General features: G+C 37.9%; 1 protein-coding gene across 1 annotated transcript in view; it reads right to left on the bottom strand.

Moving 5' to 3' along the window:
- ME1 (malic enzyme 1) overlaps positions 1-21,278 on the bottom strand; it is a 191,812-nt gene that overhangs the window by 142,257 nt on the left and 28,277 nt on the right. The window contains exon 3 of the mRNA XM_060205440.1: positions 17,014-17,163. Coding sequence (XP_060061423.1) covers positions 17,014-17,163 — 150 coding nt within the window. The remainder of the gene's footprint in view (positions 1-17,013; positions 17,164-21,278) is intronic.

Consider the following 21,278-nt stretch of genomic DNA (forward strand, 5'->3'; position numbering starts at 1 on the left):
CTAACACTTCCTCTCCACTATTCCAACCTTTGGGTCCATGATTGCTCAACAATTTGTTTGGCTTCATATGTTAACTCTCTTTTCAGTCACCAGGTTTCAGCCACCATCAGGATGCTGGCCAGGCTTCCCTGGACTGAAGACCCCACCAATGTATCCTGGAGCTCCACTTCCCCAGAGACCCACCCTACCAGGGAAAGAGAGAGGCAGACTGGGAGTATGGACGACCAGTCAACGCCCATGTTCAGCGGGGAAGCAATTACAGAAGCCAGACCTTCCACCTTCTGCAATCCACAACGACCCTGGGTCCATGCTCCCAGAGGGATAGAAATGGAAAAGCTATCAGGGGAGGGGATGGGATATGGAGATTGGGTGGTGGGAATTGTGTGGAGTTGTACCCCTCCTACCCTATGTTTTTGTTAATTTATCCTTTCTTAAATAAAAAATAAATTTTAAAAAAAAGAAAGAAAAACAACTAGGGCAACAAAAGGGAAAATAAATATAAAAAATTATTTGAGGGTCAGGAACATGGCATAATTAGGCATTCCTTTTTGACAGGCTACTGAAAAAGGATAAAGGGTTATCTAAAAGATGAGATTCAATATATAATGAAGAGTTAAGATTGACAAGGCTCACCTAAGAGAAAATAAAAGGGGAAAATCCTGAATTATTTCCAAGGTGTTTTGTTTAGGTGACTGACTATATGGTGTTGCAACCTGCAGTATAGAGTTACCTAAGGCCCTGAGATGTTGGGATTGGGAGTAACAGAATCAAAAGAAAATTTGATCCAGAAGACAACTTTAGAGAGTGCTAATATTTTAGTGGATGAAGTGGGTGACTGCAACAGATTAAAAAGAAAATGTATCCAAAAGGAGAAGCATATTAGGCTTAGGTCATGGAAATAAAATGTTAAGCCAATAAGGGAAATAGAGAGAAATATATAAGATAAGGAAGATAAAATTGCAGAGTGCCTACATTCTTGCAACCACAGAGATAAGCCAAAACACAGCTGGAGTTAAACTCTGTGGAATAGAAGCTTCCACAGGGTTGTAGAACCCCACCCTCATATTAATAATAATTTAACTTTTAAAAAAATGGTGAGCAGGAACGATACAGAAATAAACATAGTTAAGCTGACTCTTCCTTGTGGGGATGAAAGAGTTAGTTCAGGATGGATCTGTATAGTGGATAAAGGTCATGAATAAAAGAGGCCTGACTGGGATTAAAAATAAACTATACAGACTTAGTTTGCAGTTTGAGAAGTTCTTGTGTAAACCAGACTTTCTAGCACCCTGCTGATGCTTTGGAGTCAATGGAAATACTAAGTGTTATAAATACGTATCACCTCATCTACATATAGTCACAATTACAGGACTAAGGCAATGTGGAGCTATCTCCAACTGCACAGATTACTGCTATTGAGAACATCAGCTTACAGCCTTGCTAGATTTTCTTGCTCCATATTCTAAAAGGACCAAATCTGCTTATCGTGCTTAACAAAATGGGAGCCAATATCATACTGGTTTTAGTGGACTTCACCTTTCTAGTCCCCTCATTTCCTTTTTTTTTTTTTTACACATATAGCTATCATAATAATTACTTAAAGCTTATTTGGATGCTAATATTTCTCTGCTTCAGATGCCTCACTGATGCCCCAAATCGATTAAGAATACCCATTTAGAGGGGAGGGAGGAAGAAACAGTGCAGCTGATTGAGTGCACACTTTACCATGTATGATGACCAGGATTCAAGTCTCTAGTCACCACGTACAGGGAGAAGCTTCATCAGTGGTGGAGCAGAGCAGCAGATGTCTCTCTTCCTCTCTCTCCACTCCCTCTCTGTTTCTGTCTCCATAAAAATAGTAATAATGAGTGAAAAAAAATTGACAGGAAGAGAAATGGATTTGCTGTGCATGCACTAAGCCCCAGTGATATAACCCTGTTGGTAAATAAAGAAATACATAAAACCATGAAATGCTAGTGAATTGGTCAACAAGTAAACATGCTTTAACTATGTATGAGGTCCTAGGTTTGCTCTCTAGCACTACATGGAAACATTGTAGACAACACCAAAAGAAATTCCACTGAAAAGAGAGAGATGTATTCAATTTTCCCATGTATTATAGTGGTGTTCTGGTTTGTCTCTCTTTTTCTCATGTGAAATTCTGTCTCATATGTAATAACTAAATGTTAAGTGTTAAGAGGGAGATAATTCTCTTTTTTGGGGGGGATATTTATTTATTTATTTATGAGAGAGGATAATGGAGAAAGAGAATCAGACCATCACTCTGACATACATGATGTCAAGGGCTGAACAAAAGACCCCATGCCTGAGAGTTCCAGGTTTTGTCCACTTGACTACCTTCAGGGGCCACAGAGATAATTTTCTTAGAATAATAAGCATCATGTAAACAATCAGCAGGAAAGGGAACTAGTTCCACTGGTGCTTTTTACTAAACAGTGTGGCCAAAGAAGGCCTAACCAAGAAGCAGACATTTGGGTGAAAACATATAAGAGAGAGGAGCAAGCAATCATCTGGAGATACAGCCAGTGGACAGGCCCCCGCAAGGTCAGGGCAACCTTGGAGGGTTAGAGGCACAGCAAGGAGCCTCAGCAAAGTGATGGGAAAAACAGGGACCTTGACAGTGATGGCTCCAAAGGCTGTGGGTAGGGCTTTGGCTTTTATGTGGAAAGTCTTTAGAAGGATTTGAGCAGAAGACAGCCATGATTTAAGAGTCTGTGGTTGCTGTTATCTTAATTTTAGCAGAAATGTGTTAGGAATAGATGGTAGAAAACTACTTAGAAGGTGATTATCACTGTGGGCTGATGTCAGCAGTGGTGATGCTGAGAATTTATCAGATTCTGATTTTTTTTTTTTTTTTTTACAAACTGGGGGTCTTACACATGCACTGTTTCACTGAGTTGACTTTTCATTCAGATAGAATCAGAGAAACATTCTGAGAGTGTGTGTGAGAGAGAGAGAGAGAGAGAAGAGAGAGAGAACCAGAGCATCACGCTGGCACATGCAATACCAGGGATAGAATTCAGGGCCCCAACTTCTTATATACTGTGCTACCTTCAAGGCTTCCCAAAATGTATTATTTATTTATTTATTTTATTTAAGAAAGGATTAATTAACAAAACCATAAGGTAGGAGGGGTACAACTCCACACAATTCCCACCACCCAATCTCCATAACCCACTCCCTCCCCTGATAGCTTTCCCATTCTCTATCCCTCTGGGAGCATGGACCCAGGGTCATTGAGGGTTGCAGAAGGTAGAAGGTCTGGCTTCTGTAATTGCTTCCCCGCTGAACATGGGCGTTGACTGGTCGTCCATACTCCCAGTCTGCCTCTCTCTTTCCCTAGTAGGGTGTGTCTCTGGGGAAGCTGAGCTCCAGGACACATTGGTGGGGTCTTCAATCCAGGGAAGCCTGGCCAGCATCCTGATGGCATCTGGAAACTGGTGATTGAAAAGAGAGTTAACATACGAAGCCAAATTGTTGAGCAATCATGGACCCAAAGCTTGGAATAGTGGAGAGGAAGTGTTAGGGAGGTACTCACTGCAAACTCTAGTGTACTTCAGCAGGAACCTTACATCTCCACTATAGAGCCCCTACTTCCCCCAGTCCTGGAACCCTTGGATAGGGCCCACTTTCCCGCATGCCTCTCCCAATCCATACCAATTAATATTGCATCCGCCGATCACAACCTAACCAACGCAACGATTGCCACCTCAACATGCTTCACCTCAGACTGTGTCCAAAGACTTCACGTGTGGAATGACAACCCTTCAGCTTCATTACTCGGGTGAGACCTTTCCTTTTATAGTACACTCTAATTTCATCTCAGGTGGTTCACTTTCTAACAAAGTCCCATAACCTAGATATACACCAGTTTCTGTGAGAGAGAGCTTATGTTCACATAAGTATCCATAAACTACTGCAAAATATATACCTGAAAGCAGAAGTACCCAAAATGTATTTTTTAAGAACAGCTCTCAGAACGCTGCTCATCTCTGGCTTATGGTAGTTCTAGAGATAGAACCTGGGAGCTTGGAGCCCCAGACATGATTGCCCTTTGCTATCTCCCCAACCCAATGGCAGCTCTTTTGAGATATATGCATACCCTGCAATTCACTGGTTTGAATAACATAATTCAATCTTTTATAATCACATAGTTTACAGTAATTACCACAATCAATTTTATTTATTTATTTAAAATATTTATTTATTCCCTGTTGTTGCCCTTGTTTTATTGTTGTAGTTATTACTGTTGTTGTCATTCTCGTTGGATAGGACAGAGAGAAATGGAGAAGAGGGGAAGACAGAGAGGAGGAGAGAAAGACAGACACCTGCAGACCTGCTTCACCTCTTGTGAACTCCCCTGCAGGTGGGGAGCCAAGGGCTCGAACTGGGATCCAACACTGGTCCTTGTGCTTTGCGCCACCTGTGCTTAACCCACTGCGCTACTGCCCAACTCCCCACAATCAATTTTAGAATTTCCCCCTAAATAAACTGTAGTCATTAGCACTCATTCCCAAGGCCTCCAGCTCTAGGTCAACACTAAACTACTTTCCATCTCTGTAAATTTGTTTATTTATGGACACTTATGCAAGTGGAATCATATATCCTGAGACCCCAGGGTCCACAAGTTCAATCCTTGGTACTAATTTATGCCATAAATTAATCTCTTTCTCTCTTTTTAATAGAGACAGAAATTGAGAGGGGAAGGGGGAGACAGAGAGTAAAAGAAACAGAGACGTGCAGCCTGCAATGTTCCCAGATGTAACCATCAGCTCTGAGCTCAGACCAATAGGGACTTACAGGTTACACAGGCTCTGGTATTAAATACAATTATAAAAATAAAACATAAAATATAAATATATATGGGCCCTGGGTCAGATGGACGGAGGTAAATAGTTAATTTTAGCCACATATATTTTTTTTTCTTCAAGAACAAGAGCTACTCTTGCCCTAATCCAACTTTCTAGCCCTTTTCTCTACTCTGACGCCATTCTCTCAGACAATATTCTTATCCAACCTCAGGCTAGCTATCAAACTCAAGCAAAACTACCATAGTTGTGTGGCCCCAGGAACATGCTTAAAGTGGACTTCCTAGCTTTCTTCTACCCTCAAATCCCTAGTTTCATGTGCTCTAATCCTACTTTTTGGTTCCTGTTCATTAACCATCTTGTCTCAACTTAGGTCATGCAACCTTCCAAACACCAAGTTACAGATGCTACCATGGCTCCATCCCGACTTCTCTGGACAGACGACCTCACCAGTGTGTCCTGAATCCTCACACCTCCAGAGCTCTGGTCCACTAGGGAAACAGAAACAGGCTGGAGGTATGAATTGACCTGTCAACACCCATGCTCAGCAGAAAAGCAATTACAGAAGCCAGAACTCCTACCTTCTGCACCCCCAAAACAACCTTAATCCATACTCCCAATGGGGGAGAAGTGACAGGATGAAGATAACAGGACTCTGAACTCCAGCTCCATCAGCACCCAGAGAGAAAGAAGGAAAAGGAGAGGGACATATGGAGGTAGCTATATTGTCATGAGTGGCTTGGAGGGGAAGAGAGGACTGAATCAGGGAAAAAAGGGGGGAATTATGTATAAATGTGGACAGACATTATGTATAAATTATGTATAAATTATGTATAAATGTGGACAGATAGAGGATTGCAGTGGGGAGACTGAAGATTCAGAACTCTGATGGTGGGAATGGTGTGGATTTAAACCCCTGCTGACATGTGATTTTGTAAAATAAATAAATAAGAGATGAAGAAAAAAATAAAGGAAGAACAGTTGAATCAGCAAAAAAAAAAAAAAAAAAAGGAAGAAACAAACATCCCTGGTTTGCCAATCATGAAGATATCCCCCCATAGGTCAGGACCTGGGTCTCTGTGCACTGTAATGTGTATACTTAACCAGGTGCACCACTGCCTGACTCCAGATTTCAGCAAGCTGAATGGTAGCTTCCCCTGTGCAGATGCTTTTGTTCCCTTTTTTGAAAAATAAAAGCCAGTCTCTTCATGGACCACATTCAAAAGAAAAAAGGAAGGAAGGAAGGAAGGAAGGAAGGAAGGAAGGAAGGAAGGAAGGAAGGAAGGAAGGAAGGAAGGAAGGAAGGAAGGCTCCACGGGTAGTGGTGTGGTACTTTGGTCTCTTTCACTCTATGTCTTTATCGGTTCTCCCCTCTATCATTCCCTCTCTCCTTCTCTCCTTATTCTGTCTCTTGGTAGCTAGAATAAAAAGATTGTGGTTTAGGGAAGGCACTTAATGGTATTGCACATCTAAGAGGCCTTGTTTCATTTCCTGGTGTTTGAATTACTATTACTGCTCTTGCTGCTGGTGGTGATACTACTAGTTGTTTTACTAGTACTAGTACAACAAAAAGAAGAAAAAGAGAGGGAAAGGAGGGAGAGAGGAAGAGTAATAGTTGAAGTTGTTATGAACAACTTCATGAGAAAATAACTCACTTGAAAGAGCTCAGGACCTACTTGCCTTAGGTTCCTGGTTTGATCCACAGGGCCACATGTACCAAAACGGTGCTTTGGTGTTCTAACTCGCTCGCTCGCTCTCTCTCTCTCTCTCTCTCTCTCTCTCCGTCATATGAAACAAACAAATTATTTTTTTAAAAGAATAACCATGAAACCCTACCATGACCCATAAGGTTCTGCTATATGACCTCTAGCATCTCAAATCTCATCTCATGCCATGCTCCCCATTTCTAGACCTTTTAAAATATGTTATTGTTTCAGACCTCAATTGCTTGTTTTTCTTTCTTGGGATTTCGCAGAGTCACTGTGTGTGTGTGCCTCCAGGGTTATTGTTGGGTCTCAGTGCCTACACTATGAATCCACTGCTCCTGGAGACTATATTTTTCCTTTTGTTGCCCTTGTTGTTTATCATTGTTATTATTATTGCTGTCATTGTTGTTGGATAGGACAGAGAGAAATCAAGAGAGGAGGGGAAGACAGAGAGGGGGTGAGAAAGATAGACACCTGCAAACTTGCTTCACTGCTTGTGAAGCGTTTCCCCCCCATCTACAGGTGGGGAGCTGGGGGCTCGAACCAGAATCCTTATGTTGGTTCTTGAGCTTTGAGTCGGTTCTTGTGCTTTGTGCTGTGTGTGCTACCGACCAGCCCCCGGAAATATGTAATTTATTTACTTATAATCAAATTAGTAAAGTACCTGGTGTGCAGTGGCCACAATAAATTTTTATTTAAGAAAGAAAAGTGAGAAAAAATAATAATAGAAAATCAACAAATAGATTTTGAATAATTAGCAGTGTGGGAAAGAATACAGACAGGATCTTTTAGAAGAACTGAGTGGTCAAGAATGGAATTTGATATTTTCTTAAACTATATTGACATGTTAAATTAGTCACTGACTTCTCAAAAGAAATCTAAATATTTTAAATAAAGTCAATTGAACAACAGTCTTGTGAAAATTTATTATAATAAAGCTCTATTAAATTTTTTACATATAAACATTCCATTATTGGAGAAAATAATGCTAATTAATAAGCATATAGAGTATCATTTTGGATTCTAAAAAATCAGAACATATATTAGTCAGGTCCAAGAAGCTATACCATAAGAATGTAGCTTTTCTTGTCTACGGCCATACCACCCTGAACACGCCCGATCTCGTCTGATCTCGGAAGAATGTAGCTTTTCTGAACTGAAACTCATACAGAAAACAGACTAAGACAGAAGATTCAGAACTGATCTAAGAGAATGTGATGGCTAGTGTTATTGGATAGGACAGAGAGAAATCGAGAGAGGAGGGGTGATAGAGAAGGAGAGAGAAAGACAAACAACGCAGACCTGCTTCACCACTTACGACGCATCCCCCCTGCAGGTGGGAAGCAGGGGCTTGAACTTGGGTCCTTGTGCATGGTAATGTGTATACTCAATTGAGTGTGCTACCTCCAGCCCCCTATATTTTTGATTTTCTGGCCTCTAGAACTGCTTTAGCCATTTTTTTAAAAATACATTATCTCTTTTTTATTATCTTTTTTTATTGGATAGAGACAGCCAGAAATCAAGAGGGAAGGAGGTGACAGGGAGAGAGACAGAGAGACACCTGCAACACTCACTACTGCAAAGCTTTCTACTGTAGGTGGGGACTGGGGGCTTGAACCCAGGTGTTTGCACACTGTAACATGTACTCAACCAGGTGCGCCACCACCCGGTCCTCATATCTCATACACACACACACACTCTCTCTCTCTCTTTCTCTCTCTCTCTCTCTCTCTCTCTCTCTCACACACACACACACACACACACACACAATTTTCCCAATTTCTTTGGAAAGACTGAATACAGAAGTCTAGTAGGAAAGAAAAAACTACAGGTTCAAATCCTAACTCTTGTTTATTAAATGGGTAATGGTGAACTCCTTTGAAATTACTGTTTCAATTTTATTCGATTATAAAATAAGTGGATTAAAAACAATCACTGAGTACCACAACTCAACCACTGTTTTTAAATAAATGTGAACTAAAATGTACCTGAAAACAATTTAAATACTTGATTGTGGTCCGGGAGGTGGCACAGTGGATAAAGCATTGGATTCTCAAGCATGAGGTCCAGAGTTCAATCCCTGGCAGCACATGTACCAGAGAGATATCTGGTTCTTTCTCTCTCTCTCCTTCTACCTTCATGAATAAATAAATAAAATATTTTTTTAAATACTTGATCTATTTACTTAAAATGAGTGATAAGGAAGCTAAGTATAAATTAGTAGATATGTCTCTAATACTCAAAATCCAAAGTGCTGTCTATTATAGAAAACACTGGGGAAACAAATCCCAAGGTTAACACAGAATTTATCAGACAGATGGCATTTATTTGCCACATCATAAATTAAAATTAACTTCTTCCATCAGGGAACTATTATACATGTTCAGCTTCTAAAATAAATTACCTCACTTCATAGAAAAAATGTTTAATTTCATAAGGCAACACTTTTTGTCAAATATATCCTTCAAATTATTATAAAAGTTATTCATTCAGTCAGTCATATTAGGACAAGGATTTATATTGTTAAATGCATTTCTTTGCTTAGAAAGGAATGAAATTCAATACCTTTCTTGAATTACTTTACGTATATATTTACATAATTTAGAATTCTAGCAAGTGTCCCATAAAATTTATTTCAATGGCCATAAAATAGTACTATAAAATATATATCATTAAGCTAAAATTGACAAGTTCAATTGCCTCTGCTGTAAAAAGGGTAAAGTTAATAAATTTCCAAAGAGTTATAAATTTATAGAACTATAAAAGCAACTAGCTATAAAATATCCAAGTTTTTTAAAGGTTTATATAAATTCCTAGATGGTATTAAATATACATGATTTTGTTATGAATAGTGATGAGGACCAGAGAAGTGGTTCAGTAGTAGAAAATGTGCTTTGATGAGTGAGGGCCTAGGTTTCATCCTGGCACCACATGAGAACAAGAACTAGGTGTGGTCTGCTGTAGCAAACCCAAGGACTCTGAGGCTTTGTGGGGACGGTGAGATGGGGTGGGGTCGGGGGTGGGGGGGTGAAGAGCACTAAGAAGGCATTGGCAACCCAGTGTACAATACTGGAGAAGGATTTAAATTGGTGGTGAGGCTGGTGTATAGACATCTATCACAAGGAGTTGTGAAACTGTACCCATGTGACAACAGTCTTGTAAATCATTTCCCTAAAAAAATTTTTTTGAAAAAGAAAAATATGTCGCATACTATTTTCCTCTCTCTCTCCCTTTTTTCCCTCCTTTTCATTTGATAGAATGGAGAGAAACTGAGACAGAGAGAGGGAGAGAAAGACAGACACCAGCAGACCTGCATATCCAGTCATGAAGTGTCCCCGCTGCATGTGGAGAGTGGGGGGTTTGAACCCAGTTCCTTGAGCTTGTCCTTGAGCACAGTACAAGGTGCATTTAACCAGGTGCACCACTGCTTGCCTCCCCCATTTCTTTCTTTTAGGAGAAAATTCTTCTCAACAATTTCTCTGACAGCTAAAATTTAACCAAGTTAAAAAATATATGAAAATAGTAAAAGTTTTTAAATACAGAAAAAACTAGTCTGAAAAAAAAAAGATCAGAAAAGCAAGGAGGTGACCTGCTCAGGAGTAAACACAGGACTTGCAAACATGAGGCTTTGGGTTTGACTCCCAGTAGTTGCTCTGGTCTGCCTCTCTTATTCTCCCATAAACAAATAAATACATAGTTTTAAAAACTAGAGAGAAGAATGTACTTAGTTCAAGTGAGTGAGAAAATGCCAGTAGCCAATGTTTTATCCATTTGAAATTGGAGAAATCCTAAAATCAAAATGCAGGATTATTTTAAATTATGTGTGCATTAATTGTACTTTAGGAGATGTTCCAAATACCTGGACATATTCACTTGTGAGCTTTTTTTTTTAATATATTGGGGGGGGGGGGGTTCACTGTTGTTGATTGTTTGTTGGTAGGTTGGTTTATTTCTACCAGAGTGCTGTTAAGCTCCTGGGCCTTCAGAGTCTTAGGCATGAAAATCTTTTTGCATAACCATTATGCTAAATCCCTGGCCTGGACTATTTTTTTAAGTATACATACAGAAATTACAGAATTCAATTATTTTACATCTACAACCAATACAAGAATTGCATTTACATTTGTATGATCAATAACTGTCCAAGCCACATGAATATTTCCAATGACAAAGCAGACTAGACTCTTCTCAAATATCAGTTAAATCAGAAAAGAGAGTGGGGGGAGTTTCCTGGACATTGATGTTAAATCTACATCATCCCTGTAACAGTTTCACCCACTGATTTTATTTTTACATTCTGTGCTTACACCACGCAAATATACTTTATATATTTTTTTCAAAGAGAATGCATATATTAGAATCCCTGTCTGAGGTGATTCTTAATACTTGCCTTGGTTATTTTCTCTCTCTTTTATTCTTGGGAAGGTTTTTGATAACTGTTTCAATTTCTTTGGAAGGGAGTATCCATCCGTGTGTCTTCAATCTTTTGAGAGTCTTAAAAGTAGAGGTATTAATTCTTCCTCGAAGTTGTTGTAGAATCTATTTGTAAAAACATCTGGTCTAGTACTTTTATTCTTGGGAAGGTTTTGATAAATATTTCAGTTTCTTTGGCTGTGGTTGACCTGTTCATATTTTCTAGTTCCTCTTTATTTTAATTTTGGAATTTTTTAAGTATCTAGGAACTCGTCCATTTCTTCCAGGTTCTCTAGCTTGGTGGCATATAGTTGTTCATAGAAGCCTCACATGATATGTTGAATTTCTGCGATGTCTGTTGTGATATCTCCTCTTTCATTTACAATCTGATTTATTTGGATCTTCTCCCTTTTTTTGTTTAGTGAGTCTGGCTAAAGGCTTGTAAATTTTGTTTGCTTGTTCGAAGAACCAACTTCACTGATCTTTTGTATGGTTTTCTTATTTTCAATGTTATTTTTTTTCTGTCCTAACTTGTTATTTAAGTCCTTCTGGTTGATTTAGGGTTTCTTTGTTCTTCTTCTAAGTCTTTTAAGGTGTGCAATCAGATTGTTTATTTGAGCTTTTCCTTGTTTCCCATATGTGTGCTTGTATGGCTCTAATTTTCCCTCTCAATACTGCTCTAACCGTGTCCCAAATATTTTGATAGCTCATTTCTTCATTTTCATTGAATTCTAGAAATATTTTGATTTCTTCCTTAATTTCCTCTTTGATGCAATAGTTGTTAAGTAGTGTACTACTGAGTTTCCATATTTTGAGACTTTTACTAATGTTTTTGTTTATTCTTAAGTGTTAATTTAATTCCACTGTGGTCTGAGAAGATGCTTGGGATGACTTCAATGCTCTTGAATTTGCTGATGCTGTCTTTATGGCCTACCATATGGTCTATCCTTGAGAATGACCCATGTGGACTTGAGTAGAATGTGTATTCCAGTTTCTTGATGTGAATGACTCTGAAAATGTCCAATAGTTCTAGTTTATCAATCTCTTCATTTAGCTCCTTTGTTTCTTTGTTGATTTTTCTTCCTGGATAATCTGTCAAGTTGAGAGAATAGGGTGTTGAAGTTCCCTACTATTACTATGTTGCTGTTAATATATTGCTGTAGCTCTTTCAGTAAATGTTTGATGTTTTCAGATGGCCTCTCATTGGGTGCATAGATGTTAATAATCATTAAGTCCCCTTGATTGACTGATCCTCTGAGCATTAAGTAATGTCCATCCCTATCTTTTAAAATTTTATTTATTTTAAGGTCTGTCATGTCAGATATGAGCATAGCTGTTTCTGCCCCTTTTTGTGGTCCATTGGCTTGTATGGTAGTTTTCTATCCTTTCACTTTGAGTCTGTATTTGTCTTGTTGTCTTAGGTGAGATTCCTGCAGACAACATACAGTTGAGTTGTGTCTTCTGATCCATCTTCATACCCTGTGCCTTTTAGTAGATAAATTCAGACCACTGACATTTATTTATATTATAATTTAAGATATTTCAATGCCATTATTCTAAAATTTTAGAATGTTCTGATATAAGGCATCTTTATGGTGATCTGTTTATAGGAGACCTTTCAGAACTTCCTTCAGGGCAGGCTTGGTGATAGCTGACTCTTTCAACGGTTGCTTGTCTGAGAAGGTTCTTATGCCCCCGTCAAGTCTGAATGATAGTCTAGCAGGATACAGTAGTCTTGGTTGAAAGCCTTTCTCATTGAGAGCTCAGTGGATATCTTGCCATTCTCTTCTGGCCTTTAGTGTTTATGTAGAGAAATCTGCTGTTAACCTTATGGGTTTTCCTCTGTAAGTGACTCACAAATACACTTTTTATCTACATGAAAATTATTCACATAATTGAAGACGTAGTTATATCCATTTCAAGTCTTTTTCTTTTAGGCTAACCAGTTTTGTTTTCCCCAGTTCTTCCAGACATACCAAGTTATCAATAAATATCATTGTTTTGCTCACTCTTCTCTGGATATCTGTCAATGATACCACAAAAATATGGTGTCCAAAAATAAACATATTATTATAGATGAGATATAGTGATTGCTAAAAAGAACTACGCCTTCTCTTTTTTACATTTCACTATTTTTTAATAATGAAGACTGGGTTTTAGGTTCCTTAAGAGTATGTAATAACATTCAATCAATGCACTTTCATAAATACTTTCTGGAAAAAAAAACACGGTAATTTTCTAAAGTTCCATATTCTATTCATTTAAGTCAAAACACCTGAGTGTAGAATACAGATTGTGATAACATTATTTTTGGATCTGATACTTAAATTTCCATTCTAGTTTTCCACACTTAAAACCTAGCTGAATGTAGAGACCCAAGTAACTGTTACTTTATACTTTGAAGAGTCTTTTACACTAAAAGAAATGCTTCACTGCTTGCTAAAGAGTTTTATATGTCCACACATAGAATTAGGCAATCCTTATATTTTAACACAAAGATTGAATGTTTGAAATATGCCTACATTTTTTCCATTCTCCAAATTTTCCTACTTCATGCAATATTTAGGCAAGAATATAATTTGATATTTTAAACCAGTTCTGGGCACACACTGAATTTCTAGCACTTTAGATATAGGATACTTTATCACTTATTTAGCAGAAATCACATATAAGTTTCATAAATATAGTATTTAGCCTACTTAGAAAACCCAGTTAACTTGAGTTAATGTTTCACAAATGCATCTGTGTGTCCATAATAAACAAAGTAATTGTTGACACAACAGGAAAAATAAAGAACATATTAATACTGCATGTTTTTCTATGAGAGTTTATGAGCAAAACAACTAAGTTAATACTTCTGCAAGATGGCAAACAATATTTATCAATGTAGTACCATTCATACACTAAGCTTAATAGCATGGAAAACACAAGAATATTTATAAAATATGATCTTTTCTCTTTAGACATTTACAATGTATTGATAGTTGGGAATACATACTAAAATACCAACAAAATAGACCAAGAATACTTTGACAGAACATTTGAAATATCAAAAGTAGAACAGGATTAATTGCTAAAGGCAAGGTAAAACTGAAACACAGTTAAAAGAACTCATAGGAAAAGGGATAGGGGGCAATTCTTTAAAAATTTCATCAAAATTCTTTAAAACAGAAAATGTTATAAACTCATGGAATGAGATAACTCAACCAAGACCAAAAAATATTCCCTTCCCCAATTTACTGGGGGTAGGAGGTTGTTAATGGTTCATAGCATAGTTCAAAACATCTTAAAAACAATTATCCATGACATCTTGAAAAAGTCTACATAAAGTATCTGTACCCAAAAGAAACAAAATTTTTAAACAAAGACAATTAATAAATCTTCCAGCATCTATCTTGGAAAAAAAAAAGAGGAAGCTGAGTTATTCATTAAGAATTTATATTTTGACACCTACCCAGATTTTTAAAAATATTTATTTATTCCCTTTTGTTGCTCTTGTTTTATTGTTGTAGTTATTATTGTCATCACTGATGGATAGGACAGAGAGAAATGGAGAGAGATGGGGAAACAGAGGGGGAGAGAAAGATAGACACCTGCAGACCTGCTTCACCGCCTGTGAAGTGACTCCCCTGCAGTTGGGGAGCTGGGGGCTCGAACTGGGATCCTTACTCTAGTCCTTACACTTTGCACCACGTGCGCTTAACCTGCTGCACTACCACCCAACTCCCAACACCTACCTAGATTTTAATGCCAATTTCAAAATGAAAATAAGTATCTAGTCATAGAAAAGCATCATCTAATGAAGATATATATTGTAAGTATGAGATTATAAGATATATCTCTATTACAATATTAAACTCAGTACTGAAGTACTAGTAATCCTTAACTTGCACTTGTAGGTTCCTAATTGCTACTACTATATGCAAACAAAGTAGATGTGGTGATAATAAATGGCATAATTGTGTTCACTTTCTGAACATTTCAAAATTCCCACTGTAACAGTACAAAAGGTCTAATAGATGGTCTGGTTTGGGATTTTTATTTGTCTGGTATTTTTCAAGTGTCTTACTTCTATGTTTGTATGTCACTATTTTTTCAACAATGAATATGTATTTCTTATATTATTAAAATATTGTTTTATATTCCAAAAAGAATTATTCTTTACAATTACCAGCTAAGTTCTAAATAATGTTCTATGAAAAAATATTTAACTGCTGTTAATACAGTCAATATATAAATACAATATATGCATGTTCTATGAAGGCAATTTATGTTCTATGAAGCCACTCACAGATGTTCAGCTAATTATCCTTATGTACAAGATAATATGACTAATTCCTTTCTCTATAAAAAAGGTATTATGTGTAAGTATAATAGGTAGTACCACTGAATCAATACATTAACATGAAATTCATCATGAAATCTCCAGGTTTTAACTTGTGAAATAATCCTTTCAATAGGAGTACTTTTTTTTTAATTGGGGGGATTATTGGTTTATAACCAATAGTAAAACACAATAGTTTGTACATCTGTAACATTTCTCATTTTTCTACATTGTCATTCAACCCCCTCTAGGTGCTCCTCTGCCATCACGTTCCAAAACCTAAACCTTCACCCCACCCCAATCTTTTACTTTCATGTAACACACCACCTACTCCAGCCCAAGTTCTGCTCTGAGTTTTATTTTTCAACTTCTTTATTATTAGTAGTAGTAGTAGTAATTTAATAATGATTGACAAGATTGCGGGCTAAGATGGGTACAATTCATACGATTCCCACCACCGGAGTGCCATAGCCTATTCCCTCCATTGGAAGATTCCCTATTCTTTATCCTTCTGGGAGTATGGACCAAAGATCTCTATGGGGTGCAGAGGTGGGAGGTCTGACTTCTGTAATTGCTTCTAATAGGAGTACTTTCAAGGGGCTCTTCTGAAAGAAAGAAAGAAAGAAAGAAAGAAAGAAAGAAAGAAAGAAAGAAAGAGAGAGTTAAGTTTTGATTCAAGGACTCTAAAAGAGAGGCAGAAAGGATTATACAGCACCCTGTGGGGGAGAATGAGGAAAGCTGGTGGAGTATGTGGTGTGCTGACATCCAGCACAAGAAGGCCATAAACCTGTACACCTGTGACAAAAGTTTTATAAACATTTCCCAATAAAGTGATATATTGTTAAAACTAATACTTTAGACATTTCTTTTTATCTTTAAATTCAGTATTGTAATGTATCACTAGTACATTCAATTTGAGATATAGTTAAACTAAAAATGTATTTCAATTCCTTCAAAAACTGTTTAAAGTAATATAGTAAGTAAAGTATGCAAATAATTAAGAAAAAATGTATGTTATAGTCTACTTATTCTTAAAAGTGATTAGATTACTATTATTTACTTAAGGAAAATCAACATAACATCTATTTTAATGCCAACTTTGAATTTAGAACATATATTCCTCATTTTTAGAAAAACATTTGCAATCTCTATTTTAACCTATAAAATGCATATATAATGTAGTAATTAACATCTCAATGACCAGTTTAATTATGATGTGTTATCTTCCCCCCAAAAACAAGCCTTTTTAAAATATGTATTTTATTTATTTATTCCCTTTTGTTTTCCTTGTTGTTTTATTGTTGTAGTTATTATTGCTGTTGTTGTTGGATAGGACAGAGAGAAATGGAGAGAGGAGGGGGAAGACAGAGAGGGGGAGAGAAAGACACCTGCAGACCTGCTTCACCACTTGTGAAGTGACTCCCCTGCAGGTGGGGAGCTAGGGCTCGAACCGGGATCCTTATGCCGGTCCTTGTGCTTTGCACCACCTGTGCTTAACCCGCTACACTACAGCCCGATTCCCAAGCCATTTATTTTTTGTGAGGGAAACCCAAAATGGTTTAAAGGAATAAGTATTTTTCAATGATTATAAGCCTAGAAGAAAATACTCTATTTTTAATGTTATGTGTACTCATGTTTTTCCAAAATTGAACTTCAAGATATTTTAATAGTTGTAAAACCTTTACCAAAAAACAAAATCACAAGATGTCACACTTAAACAAAATCACAAGCTGTTACATACCTTGGCTTTCGAAATGCTAAACTGTACAGCTGGCAAGCCAGACCCACAGTAGGAGTATAGACAATAGGCATGAATTTCTCAATGTCAGACACTAGCACTTTATAAAAGAGCTTCTCATTTCTATCTTGAAGATCCATTAAGAGGAGATACCTGTACAAAGTGAACATAATACTGATATTTCAATCAAGTCTTGAAATAATAGCTGCTTAGAAATCTAAGTAGACACTTTGAAAAAGTATAAAGTTTGTTGAATCACATAACATTTCATCAAAAAAGTTATTAGAGATACTCTTAAATATCGCAAAGAATGAAAAGACTATAAGCCTTAGTCGGTATTATTCAGACAATAAAATAATTACTGAAATATCAGTTTGACTTATTATTTGAAGACTATCCCTACTATAAAGTGAAAGGTCAGTGAGAATAAAGTAGATATGAAAACTAACTTCACTAAGTAATAGAAAGGAAAATGTCATATTTTTTAATTTACAGAACTGAATAACCAAGGGAAATGACATGCAAAAAATAACCTGAAGAACGTTCCCAGCTGTGACCATGGACTGCAAGCTCACATTGACAAGGATTAGGAGGTGATACAGGCTCCTGTGCTAAATATGAAGATGCATAGGCCCCAAATCAGATTGACATAGTAGTAGTTCCTTGTACTTACATATTTTCTTCAAGTCCAGGAGCTACTTTCTGTCCCAATTCAGCTTTTTAGCTCTATTCTAAATTCTAACTACATCGTCCCAGACAATATTTTTAGCCCACCTCCATGTTAACTATCAAGCTCAAGCAAAAATTACTAAAGTCATGGGTCCCTAGGAAAATATCTAAGATAGATGTCCTAGATTCTTACCACCCTAAATCCCCTATTATCGCCTGTTCTATTCCTACTTTCTGGTTCCTATTTATTAAACATTTTGGTCCTGTCTTATGTCTTACTGCCTTTTAGACACCAAGTTGCAGATGCTACTAGGATTCCACCCTGAACTCCCTGGGCAGAAGACCTCACCAAACATGTCCTGGAACCTCACTTCTCCAGAGCCCTACCCCACTACAGAAATAGGCTGGGGGTATGGATCAGCCTGTCGATGCCCATGCCTAGTGGAGAAGCAATTAGAGAAGCCAGAACTCCCACCTTCAGCACTCCAAAAAGAATTTTCATCTGTATTCTCAGAGGAGGAGAAATGTTAGGGGAAGAAATGTTAGGGAAATGATTAGAGGGCTCAAAACTCCAATTCCAGAGAGAGAAAAGGAAAAAAAGGAAAGACATTTTGGAAGTAATAACAGGTGTAGCTATAAGTTAGAAAGAAAGAGAAGGGGACTGGGTGGTGGCACACCTGGTTGAGCGCACATGTTATAACATGCAAGGACCTAAGTTCAAGCCCCCAGTCCCACCTGCAGGGGGAAACCTTCATGGGTGGTGAATCAGTGTTTCAGGTGTCTTTCTGTCTCTCTCCCTCCCTATATTGCCCTTCCTCTCCATTTCTGGCTGCCTCTATTGAATATAATAAGATAATTTTTAAAAAAAAGAACAAGAGAGAAGGTAGGACCATAAAAAATTAGGAAATATATAAATATATAAATAAATAAATAAATAAATATATATATATATATATATATATATAGAGAGAGAGAGAGAGAGAGACATGGACAGATGTAGAAATAACAGTCAACCTATATCTGTGATCATGGAAGAACCATTGCAGTTTCCAATGGAGAAAATGGGGATATAGATCTCTGGTGGTAGGAATGGTGTGGAATTGTACCACAGTTATCTTGTAATTTTGTAAATCACAAAAAAAGTTAAAAAAAAATAAAAATGACCTGAGAGACCAGGCATTGTTGCACATGGTTAAGTGCACATATTATAGTGCACAAGGATTCAGGTTCAAGTCCCTGATCCCCACCTGAGGGGGGGGGGGGAGGTTTACAAACTGTGAAGCAGTACTGCAGGTTTCTTTCTCTCTCTTTCCCTCTTTCTCCTTCCCTCTCGATCTCTCTCTGTCTCTCTCCAAAATAAGTAAATTTTTAAATTTTTTTATTATTGTTGGATAGAGTCAGCCAGAAGTCAAGAGAGGAGGGGGAGATAGGGAGAGAGACAAAGAGACACATGCAGCCCTGCTTCACCATTTGTGAAGCTTTCCCCCTGCAGGTGGGGCCAGGGGCTTGAACCTGGGTCCTTGTGCACTATAATGTAAGTGCTTAACCAGGTGAGCCACCACCTGGCCCCATAAATTAATTTTTTTTAAAGAAGAGAAAGAAAGTCAACCTGAAAAATTACTAAGGCAGGCAAACTGAAGGAACTTTTTTTTAAGAAGATTTTATTTTAGTAATGAGAAAGATAGAAGAAGAGAGAGAGACATCATTCTGGCACATGTGCTGCCAGGGATGGAACTCAGGACCTCATGCTTGAGAGTCTAGTTCCTTAGCCACTGTGACACCTCCAGGACCACAGAACTTTTTTTTATTGTATCAAATGGCCTTTTGAGTTTTAGAGACATTTCTGACTTAGACACAAGGATTTGAATACTTGGCAATTATCTTGAGTTATACAAATGCCCAAAATTTCACATTTGAGGAGAAGATGAAGACTTTTAAACATGCTAAAACTTTTTTTATTGTTGTTGTGGTTATTACTGTTGTTGTTATTGATGTCATCGTTAGATAGGACAGAGAGAAATGGAGAGAGGAAGGGAAGACAGAGAGGGGAATAGAAAGATAGACAGCTGCAGACCTGCTTCACCACTTGTGAAGTGACTTCCCCTCAGGTGGGGAGCCGGGAGCTCAAACCTGGATCCTTATGCCAGTCCTTGCACTTCGCACCACCTGCACTTAACCCGCTTCGCTACCACCCGACTCCCTAAACATGCTAAAACTTAATGTAGATGTTCCCACTGCTAAATCAGTGATCAGTCCTCAGATGTTGTGATATTCCTCTTATCAGAACATTTTATATGGGTGGCATCCACTTTCCCACTTTCGTTGCTAGATTTCTAAGCCATCATATTATTTTGACTTTCCTTCTATCTCACTGATCACTTCTTTTCCTGTTGCTTATATTTTCCTCTCCTCTGAAAGCTAGCACTTACCTCTGACATACTGGCAAATTATGTCAACATATTTTCAGAATCTGAACACTGCTATCACCCTGGGCCTTAAGCACCCTTGTCTCTTGTCTGGATTAAAGTAAGTCTTGTCAATGTTTTTCAAGTATACAATCTTCCCTTCTTTCCTTCCTTCCCTTCCCTTCCCTTCCCTTCCCTTCCCTTCCCTTCCCTTCCCTTCCCTTCCCTTCCCTTCCTTTCCTTCCTTCCTTTTTTCCTTCCCTCCCACCCCCTTTCTTTTTTCTTTCTTTCCCACCATTGGTTGTCACTTGAGCTTGGTGCCTGTACAATGAATCCACTGCTTTCAGCAGCCATTTTTCATTTTTCTTTCTTTCTTCCTTCCTCTCTTTCTCTCTTTCAGTTATGAGACTGAGAGAAATAGGGGAGGGGGGGGAGAGAAAAATAGACACCTGCAGTTCTGCTTCACCACTCATGAAGCTCCCCCCCTGTATGTGGGAAGCAGGGACTTAAACATAGATCCTTCTGCATGGTAAGGTGTACTTTCAACCAGGTGCACCACTCCCCAATCCCCTACAATCTCTTCTTAACATTACAGTCTGTCTTCCTGAAATATATCTCAGAGCATACTAATCCATTCAAATCCCTGAATAATTTCTCTTTCATCCAGAGTGATAGTGTAAATACTTTAGCAGTCTGCAAAGAAATACATCATTTGTGGGAGTCAGGCGGTAGCGCAGTGGGTTAAGCGCAGGTGGTGCAAAGCACAGGGACCTGCATAAGGATCCCAGTTCAAGCCCCCAGCTCCCCACCTACAGGGGAATCGCTTCACAGGCAGTGAAGCAGGTCTGTAGGTGTCTATCTTTCTCTCCCCTTCTCTGTCTTCTCTGTCTTCCCTCCTCTCTCCATTTCTCTCTGTCCTATCTAACAACAACAACATCAATAATAACTACAATAATAAAACAAGGGCAACAAAAGGGAATAAATAAAATAAACAAAAAATATTTTTAAAAAAGAAATAACATCATTTGTCCCTCATTAGCTATTTACTTTCCTCTCCCAAAGTATCATTACTATCTTTACTCGCTCTGTCTCAGACACAGGTTTTCCTGCTAATTCCTCAACATGCCAGTTAGAGAACACTGTCCTTCAAATTTCTTCAGGACTAACTGCCTCACCAACTAAATCAATTGCTCT

The sequence above is a fragment of the Erinaceus europaeus genome, chromosome 13 (genome assembly GCF_950295315.1).
Source record: "Erinaceus europaeus chromosome 13, mEriEur2.1, whole genome shotgun sequence".
NCBI classification, from domain to species: domain Eukaryota; kingdom Metazoa; phylum Chordata; class Mammalia; order Eulipotyphla; family Erinaceidae; genus Erinaceus; species Erinaceus europaeus.